We start from the raw sequence: 10,190 nt of genomic DNA, 5'->3' as shown, positions 1-10,190 counted from the left end.
AGTGGAAATTCAATAAACTTCGCTGCAACGGCGGTCGTCGGTCATCATTCACGAGGAACATTGCACTATTACCCTCTGACGTCATAGATTTTGCAATGTTGCCCGCTCAGAGATTTTGGCGGGAAAAATTTTCATCGTTGAGATCTGGAAGTATTCAATGAGAACACGCGCTGTTGGAAAAATCTCCAGCTATAAAACAATCTAATTTGGCGATGAACATAAAAGGTCTTTAATGGTATCCTTCACAGCTTGCCTTACTTCTCTAATCTTCCAACAGTACAGCGATGAGTTTAAAGAGGAGTTTAAATGAACTAAGGTAATTGTAAATTCCCTTGCAAGGTAAAGCGATAGTAGCATCCCTCGCTGATGTTTCAAAGCTTCGGTTATAAGGAACGGCAGATAAGAAACAACCAATGTCGTCTGCACCCACAATGCAGCGGACACTGCCTTTCTGTATCGCGCTATGTTAAACGGAATTGGTTGGTTCTCCTGTCTTTGAGGAAAGTGGTCCAGCACTTGGATTTGGTTATGACGCAGAATAAAGAAAATCTTGACGTAACAGACAAATGAGGTGACGAGACAAACAGGTAAGCCTACCTTGATGCACCATGACGTCACAATAGGATCCCAAAGGTAAGTCAATGTACCTACAATGGACAGAATCCAACCAACAATTAGGGTCATAAGTGTTCTTTTCAAAGTTACAACTTGTCTGTATCTCAACCCCAGTAACAGGGCGAGAAGTCTGTCCACGCTTATTACAGCCAATGTTAACAATGAAACGGCACTAAAAACAAAGCCCGTGAAAAAACTTAACAAATTCACGTAAAAGCAAATATCCCATTTATCGCTTAGCACGGACATAAAGTAGGCAACATAAACAGGCTCTGCAATCACACCGACACAGAGATCAGTTATCGCTAGGTTACGATACAGGAGTTTGGACGGCGGATGAAGTGAAGATTCTTTCTTCAGAGCCACTAGGATCAGAGTGTTCCCTAGAAATGCAGTAATGGACACAGAAATATTAACCACCAAGAGAAAGATTAGCTCATGTTTTACTTCTCCAGTTAACTCGGCCGTGCACCGCGGTTCGCCGTTCTATTTCTCCGGGCTTTTATTCTCTGCAAAATTAGTTGCTTGAGCCATTTCTCTGTAGCAGGAGCCGTTGAGAGTAAGCTGTCCCTTTAAAAAAAGAAAAAAAAAATCATGATTGTTTTTTCTCGTAATGAGGAAAGAACATTGATTGTCTCTACTGATATGGGCTTCCTTGCAGTTACCAATTTCTATATGCTCTTTATTTACCGTTAAAAAACCCGTCGCTTGAGTATTTTATTGCATGAATGGAGGATTTGAGAATATATCACGAAACTCCAGGTAAACATTAAGGACAGCAACAAATTACTGAAGAGTTTAGTTTCATTGAATTTTCGTCATTAATTATTTCCTAAAAATTTTAGATCGAAACTTTACCACCATGAAACACAGTAATTTTACAATATATACATAGCGTGTTACCAACATTGAGCGTGGGATACCTGTGGTTTTGTGGTGTGACTGGTTATTGCCAAGATGGCGGATGTATCCCGACAGCAAAACAATTAAAAAGGAAAAAAACAAACACAAAAAGGCGAAATAAAACTAGAATATATTTAAACAAATTTGCCGAATATTTTGGTGGGTTAACTCTCGGGGTAGGGCAGGGAGATCACTTGCTAACAAAAGATGGAAATAAAACACACACAACGGAAAACGTCTCCATTCCATCTATAGCCTGCGTCGCAGACGTTATTTAACCTCGTCTGCGGCAAATCATGAACTTCCAAAAATTAGTTTGCAATTCTGAATAAAGAGGTTTCTAAGGAACGATTAAAGTTCATAATCTATTTCTCTTTTTTTCCCTGATTTTTAACCTTCCACTTACCCCTACATTAACCCTATTCAGACTTGAGGGGGGGGGGGGGCTTTTCGAACCCCCCCTCCGGCAAAATCGTGATAACTCCTACACCGAAAGAGCTATGACGTTCAGATTTTCTGACTTTTCCTAAAATTTATCTAGAAACATTTTGGCATAATTACCATGTCCATGTGATTAATCATGTTGCCATGGCAACCAGTTTCTGACACATAGGTTTTGGAAAATTTAAAAAATGGTGATTTTTTTTGTTTTAAGATCGCGTTTTTACACTTATAGTGCTTTTTGTTGTTGAAATGGTCTTTGCTTGGGACTAGTTTTTGAATTACATCAAAATGTTTCAACATCGAATATTTGGGGGGGAGTGGTGGGGTAATATTTGTCACTTTTTTGCTTTGACAAATATGCTGCTCTATTTTCCAAATAACACTTCCAAAGTCATTTGTTTGGGTAATAAACATTAGTTTGATACTTCTTTTATACATTCTTAGCTTTTTCCCCTTTGAAAGTTGCTTTAAATTATAATTTTAACAAAAAAACGGAAATCCAAGATGGCGGATCAAAGATGGCGGACAACCATTTCAAATTTTAAATTTTATTGCTTCGTATTGCTTTTTCTCGCTGTACAAGTGTTTCCTTGTTACTAGCTCATAAGAAAGGATGACAAAGAGATGACTTTACCAATATTATTGATATTTTACGTATCTAAGTGGAAAATAATAAGAGACATTGAAAAATCGGAATATGACGTCACTGTGACGTCATCATTGGGCGTGGCAAGTCAAAACCGGGTGTGGGGCTTCTTTGTACGGAGATGATCATTGTGTGTAAATTTCATGACCCTAGCATTATTGGTTCCAGAGATACAGGGGGGGGGGGTCCGAGGAGCCCCCCCCCAGTCACAGATTGACCATAAAAGCCCAGTCTCAATAGGGTTAAGAGCTTCTCTCCCCCTGAATGTTTCACTTTGTTCACCTGCTTGCTACCGCAAATAAATACCAAAAACTGTCCACTGCTGCCGTCTTTTTAGCCAAACTTATAAAATTTCATGCAAGAAACTCGGTTTGATAATAGACCAATTTCGACGTATCTCAATTAATACTTGGGGTCGATACTTTAAAATAAAAAAAAGATGTTTCATTCATCCCTGAATTTCTAGGTAATTTTTTTTTTATAAATTCCCTTAAGCCCCAATATGGTCTGTCAGCAGAAGATATTGATTAGGAATCTTTTTAAACTTATCATTCAGTTCCTGAGCGATAGTTATATTTCGAGTACTTCCTTTTCATTTATCGGTAGTCAGTTTTGAAATGTGCTTCAATCTTTAACTTGTTCAACAGAAGGTATGATAGAGAAAAAACAAAACAAAATTGAACAATCATTTTTGCAAATGTCTCTTGGCGGGAATTAATCCTCCGTGCGATTCGTTGATTAGTTTTTGTTGCATGGATGTAGATAAATAATTAATTTGAATAATTATGCAGATGCGAGGAGGACGGTATCCGCGAATTATTTTTACATAAGCTCGGATTCCTTTATTCTTTTCGGGGGGAATATATTACATAACCCCCGAATCAACTGTCTGAAAAGCTGGGTGCGGCTTTGATTGTTTGAAGGGAAGAGCGGGGCTAATGAACAGCTAATTAAAATGCGAGGGGATTATGTATTAATATGCAAGGGGGATAAGTGACTTATTCCCCTTGCATATTAATACATAATCCCTCGCATTTCAGTTAGCAAAAAAATCACAAATGTTTATTGGAAATATTAAACCGAGCTGCGTTTCTTTTGCGAACCACGTTCTCGGATTTCCTTAGTTGTTGGTTCATCGATTTCCACAGCCAAAACGACAGTTCGAAATTGAACAGCGTCTTTAAAATTCTACGGTTCCACGAAAGTGTCGTTGTCATGGTAAGGAGTTCCGTTCTTTTACCAGTCATCCTTAACTCGTGTATCTACTCCATGAAGACATGTAGTTGACCTCTTTGGGTTTTGTGGTATTCTTGCTTCATTCCTCGACTAAATTTCCTTGTCAGGTAAAGTAGTGATCCCTCGCCCGAAATCTTCTTTGTCTGTAAACATGCAGGTCGGTCAAAAGATCCTCGGTACGAAAATTGAAATTGTCAACTGCTTACTCGTTTTCTGCACCCGCAAATGAAGATTCAAACTGTTTTGCGAAAGCTCTTGCAGTACCTCCACTAAAGCTGCTTTAGTTTGAGTAATAAACGACTCTACTGCTGGTTCTGAATCGCTCGACACTGCTAGGCTCTTTAGGCTGTTTCTAGCATTCACTGCGAACAATTAATTTGAAATGCGACTTTGAAAAACTAACATAATTAAAAAGCCGAGAAACCTGTGAATGCCACCAGTGCCAGCAAGGAGTAGTGTTAAAAAACAAAAGAAAGACGAACAATAGAGGCATTTTTCGTCAATGCATTTTTGCATCCCTTGAGGAATCCTCGCTTATGTAAAAACAAGCCGTTTATCGGCCTTCAGCTCGTGGTTATGTGATTTATTCCCGAATAAATCACATAACCCCTCGCTTCAGGCCGATAACCCTTACTTATCCACCTTGGTTCCTCCGAGATCTGCATAATTCTTCATATCATAAGATATATATATTTAGTCACGGCTAAAAACGAAGCTCCCATTGAAAAGTTAAGCGATTTTGGAGTGAAACAAATCTTGTATCGAGTTGATATAGCCTTATATGTACACCCAAAAAGGTGTACGGTCAAATTTAAGAGCAATAATGGCTCTTGATCACAGTAGATAAGACGTGGAAAATAAATCAGGCCGAATTTTTTGCGATCGACAAATTTACAAATTCTTTCCAATAAATCTGGGTGCGTGCAAACCAATCTTTTATTTATTTTTTTTAATACACCACATCTGAGGAGAAAGAGTACTATGAGGCGCTTTTTTATTATACAGACCTCGTACAAAACAACGACAATTTTCGGAAAATATTTGTTCGGAAGACGATTTAGATCTAGAATTTTCGGAACATTTGTTGTAAAATTTCTTGCTTGCCTGCCTCTCCTAGGATTTTCGAACATCCAAAAAATGGTATAACTGCCTATTTTTAACCTATTTTTACCCGAAAAAGGTCACCTAGAATTTTCGGGAGCCTTTTTTCTGACTGGAATTTTCGAAAAGGTAAGTTTTAATCCCTATAATTTTCGGATCACTGGACTTTCAGCTAGGAAATCCGAACAGATGAAAAATTTTTAGGGATAAAAATATGCCTATATCTACCGTTTAAATACTAAAATACGTTTAACAATCGTACGTGGTTTTGAACTATATTCTCGTTGGGTGCCCCTGACAAAATGCAGTATTTCACAATTTTTCAAGACAAATTGCATTCATTCAATATTCAGGACCATTGAAGCACGCGTGTACTTTTAATCAGCGAAACTGTTCAAAAAATTTCCAAAATCACCTATACGGCCAGCCGGATCTAACTTTTGACAAGCGAACGTGATAAAGAATTTATTGAGTCTATTTTTATTCATGGTTTTATAACGATGTGTAACCTTAAAAAGCGTTTGATACGCTCGGCATTTTGAGTACTCCTGCAAAGCGTTGTTTATGAACGGCTGAAAACAAACGGCAAGGCGATGAAAATTACACTTTTGAGACTACCAACAATCAATAAAGAGATATAATTCGGTAGAACATTTGCAGAGTCAACAAATTTCATTCACGAAAACATGAGTAGTTAAGTGTCTCTAAGAATCCTCAAGTCTTTACTAGTAAGCTTAAAGATTAAGTTTATGTTTTAAGCCGCCGGTTTCCCGGGCCTGTTTGCTGTTTTCAAAGATGAACTCAGGACAAGAAAATCGCTCAAAGCTTTCTTTCTACAGCCAAAATTATAACTAAATATTCTTCGGAAAGTCTTCTCTTTCTATTTACGGTGAATTAATATCGACTAAAGGCTTTTTAAAGTTCTGTAAGCTTAAGCTTATATCAAACCTCATACTAGGTCAGATCAGTGTCTCAGTCAAATCTTAATACAAACGTGCATAAACTGCGCCGCTGGACTTCATGAAATTAGATATAAATACAATAATAACTCAGGCTTACCATATTTCGAGATGCAGCTCCTGAAAGCTATCAAGTAAGGCAAGGATCGCTTGAGCCTTTATAATTCTCGCACGCATCCAGCAAGGTGAAAAACAAAAACGATGCCATCCGAAGTCGGATTATCGGCTTTGACAAGCGACGCATTTCTCAACCAAAAACCCAATAAACAAACCAGCCATGAATAAGAGAACACTCTTGATAGCAGCTGTATTTCATTTTGTACATCCAGTGGAAAAAGACAGTTAAAAACATCACAAGTTGACTCAAAACTCAGCTTCAGCTGTTAAAGTAAACAACTTTCAAGAATAAATTTTACGCATGAACTCACCTGTCAAATTTTAACCAATCAGAGCATAAAAATTGGACGTGGAGCGTTACCAACACAAGACCATGGTAAGAAAAGGTCTTCCAAGCCTGTATTTTAAAAAAACTGGCTGAATTTTTGCGTCTGAGGTCAGTTTGAAATCAAAATCGTAATAGTGCGGGGCGATACTGACATAAACACAACATATTTGATATAAATTTTAAGAAAAGTAAACGTGAGCCTACAATCATTTGAAAACTAATAAATTGTCAGCGGATAACTTCAAAAAATACTCGACCTTGAAAGGGTCGACACCTGAGCCCACGATACGGTCAGGTGATACTGGTCAGCGGATAACCTGTTTTGACAGCTGTCAATTGATGACAACATTGATGTGCAATCAGCTTCCTCCTGGGCTCCCAAAGTAGCTAGAATTAGAGTAAACATTGGTATGCCTATTGTGCGGACGGTCGGTCGGTCACGTGTATACCAAATTTTCTGGGATGGGTAGATTACCCTAGCTATGGGGCTCCGCCCACGCGCGCTTCGCGCGCGCGTGGAGCTCCGCTATGAAAGCCCGATCCAATAATTGTTTTTCTTTTTATTCAAAATATTTCGATAACTCTGCCTACCTGTGATTTATGTCAAGTTCCGCCTTCAGAGCATCTGCCCGTTTTCCTCGGCATTTTCAGGATATGAAGGGATGTTTCTTCTGGTAGATCTTCTTCAAAAAGTACTTGTCATCCGTTGAATGGTAGTTTTGCAGATATTCTTGTATTTTTCAAGGCATTAACTCAGTTGTTTTGTCTTCGCTTTACGCAGTACTTGAAAAAGAGGATCCTTTGAGTTGACGTTTCGTACGCTTTAGCATACGTCTTCTGAAGTAACCGTTAAATGAAGTAACAATGTCATTTAAGTGTACGATGAGAAACCATTTAACACGAGAGAAACAAAGCTACAAATGATGGGATAATTGTCTTACACATAGAACATCAAAAAAATAAAGATAAAGCTCTTTGATGCTAAATTTTTTGGTCAAACGCGGCCTCAAAAAGTTTTTCCTCTCTGTTGAAACCTGAGCTTTCGTGAAGGTCAATCAATTTTCTCACGAACTTCTCGCTCGTCGATTCTAGATCTGTTTGAAGAGCGAAGACTTGCAAAGTATTTTTCTCCGGTATGACCAAGGCGTTTCAAGTTTCGCTGAGGGGATACTTTTAAATCAACTTTGTGAGTCTGAAAATCAATATTTACTGTAAGTTACAAGCAGCTATGTACATGTAACATGTAATAAGCTTTATACTCAATACACGCTCGCATTTTCTCACGATGCAAGGAGTTCTACTAAGCTATAGTTCTGGATTCTATTTGATAGCATGGAAATGATAAGTGGATCTGCAGCTTACTAAATTTTGTTCACGTTTCGAAGAAAGCCTCTATTCAGAGGAAAGTTTATCCATCACGACACATTTTTTTTTTTTTTTTTTTACGTTATGATCCAGCAGGTGCACACATGAAGAAAGATTTGTTAAAACAGCACATTCCCTATAAACTTACCGTATTTATTGGACAAACCGCCCTAGCCGCTTATTAAATTTTTAGGTCTTGAGAGTGGGCGCTTATTCAAGGTGGGTTCTTATTAGAGGCTGGGCGCTTATTACATTTTTCACCATTTTAAGCAATTGTAGTATGTTTATTTTGCGACAAACTAATAAATGGTAATAACAAAACGCGAAGATGTAACAAAGAAAGGTTTCTGTAAAATACTCTAAAGAAAACTCCGTCTTCGGGGAAGTCTCTTATTAGTACTTATTCATTTTTTTTTTGGCGTGGGAGGGGAAATGGGGTGGGGTGGGAGTGAGAATTTATTTGAGTTTGACTGGGTGGGAGGTGGATTGGAGTTGGGCGCTTATTCGAGGCTGGACGCTCATTGGAGGTTTGGCACTTATTCCAATAAATATGGTAAGAGTCTTTCTCGTTCAGTTTTCACCGGTCACCTCGGAAAGCAATCCCTTCACGTCATAGAACCTTAGCTACGGGACAAATTCTCCAAAAAGACCAGAAATATTTGATCTGACCATTATATTCTTGAAACTATATCTCTGCAAAAACTGTAACTTATGCGCAACATATCAACTCTCGCCTAGCATTAAATATTCATCAGAATTTAATTCTAAATTAGGTTTTATTAATTTTAATTTTTAGAAGTTTCGAAATTTAGTATTGCACCCAATGAAAAGAGATATTTGAGATATTTCTCTTTTAAGTAGCTTTTTAAAAAGTCATAGTTTAGCTTTACGTATAGATTCCATCTTTTATTTAATTGTAAATGAAGTGAAACTAAAATAGTTGGTCAGGAGCTTTCTTGGATGTCTGGGTCAATAACAACCCTCTTAATCTCCAGACATCTGTTTTCCGTAAGAAAACTTTCACGGGGCTCCTAACCAACTATTTTAGTTTCACTTCATTTTCCTACAAAATGGGTCTTGTTAGAACACTGGTGGACAGGGTTTACAAAATCAACAATTCTTGGCTAGGCTTTCATAAGGATATAAAAGATCTTACCCTTATTCTACGTAAGAACCTTTTCCCTGCTCGCATGGTGGAAAAGGTCATCAATAGATACGTCAGTAGAGCTACAATCCGCCCATCAGCTAGTTCTCAGGTTCAGCAAGCCGGTTCAACTTATTATTTTAAGTTACCCTATGTAGGCTCCTTCACTAGAGAAGCACAGAAAAGGCTACGCAAACTCGTTCAGCGCTATTGTACTAACATCGAAATTAAGTTAGCTTTTTCTTCTTTTAAGGTTGGTAGTATGTTTAGTGTGAAGGATCCTGTTCCTCTCGATCTCCGTTCGCGCGTTGTCTACAAATTTTTGTGTGCAGAATGTAATGCCTGTTACATCCGCGAGACTAGCCGACACCTCTCGACGCGCGTTTTGAGCATCTGAGCAGGGATAGGAATTCACACGTTTATCAGCATTTGCAGCAATCCCAGGCATGTCGTTGTCTAGCTAATAAGAATTGCTTTTTCATCGTGGATTGTGCACCCAATAAACTACAACTTATGTTGAAGGAGACAATGCACATCAAATGGGAGAATCCCACTTTGAATAAGCAGCTGAAACATGCTGACTTAACTATCTCGTTCTCATATTATTCTTTAAGTTTATTTTATATATAAGTATATATATATTTTTGTTCTCACAACATTTTGTGTTATAAGCATTGTAATTATTTCAATTTTTACAATTTCCTTCCTTGTATTAAGTGTAGTGCTCGCGCAAGTGTCATTTCATGTCTCGCGCATCTTAAAATTTACGTTAATTTTTCGAAATTTTGAATTGTATTACGTATTAACTTATACGTCATTGCTTGTATTAATTCAACCGAACTTGCAAACGAATTCACAACTGAAGATGATCGTTGAACGATCGAAACATGTCTTGTTTTAAACTTAAAGTTGTTGTCCATTTCTTAAAGATAGTTACTTGCCTGCTATTATCCAGACCATTTAAATCAATTATTTCGTTTCACAATTACCTCGATTTATATGGGTTTTAAGAAAAATTGAATACATTTAATTAATTCAAATTGGTGAGTCCAAGATGATGGATGGTTTCAGATCCTTCTTAGTAATAACAGGAGCCCATAACCCGGAGCGACCAACTCCCATACTTGGTGTATGTCACGGCGTTTTTACGGACCAGTTTTCTTGGACACGCACTTTTTCCCCTCGAAAGTAGGATCTCCACCATGTCTATCAGCGCATTCGAAGAATAAGATGTCAAAAAGGATAAAAAAGGTTATTAAAAGGGAAAAAGAAAACATATCATTTTTAGGTCTGTAGGTTTTGCTGACTGGTTTGTGGAATTTAAAAGATATT

General features: G+C 37.8%; 1 protein-coding gene across 1 annotated transcript; it reads right to left on the bottom strand.

Annotated features, from left to right (window-relative positions):
* Nucleotides 1-201: 201 nt before the first annotated feature.
* LOC140934500 (adenosine receptor A3-like) lies at nucleotides 202-9,306 on the bottom strand. The gene is made up of 2 exons (XM_073384113.1): nucleotides 9,208-9,306; nucleotides 202-1,101 (listed from the first exon to the last, which is right to left on the bottom strand). Exons 1-2 carry the CDS (start codon nucleotides 9,304-9,306, stop codon nucleotides 202-204), a joined length of 999 nt encoding a protein of 332 aa, XP_073240214.1.
* Between the last annotated feature and the right edge of the window lie 884 nt (nucleotides 9,307-10,190).

This window comes from Porites lutea, chromosome 4, assembly GCF_958299795.1.
Source record: "Porites lutea chromosome 4, jaPorLute2.1, whole genome shotgun sequence".
In the NCBI taxonomy this organism is placed as follows: domain Eukaryota; kingdom Metazoa; phylum Cnidaria; class Anthozoa; order Scleractinia; family Poritidae; genus Porites; species Porites lutea.
This window is presented reverse-complemented; position numbering and strand designations above follow the sequence as displayed.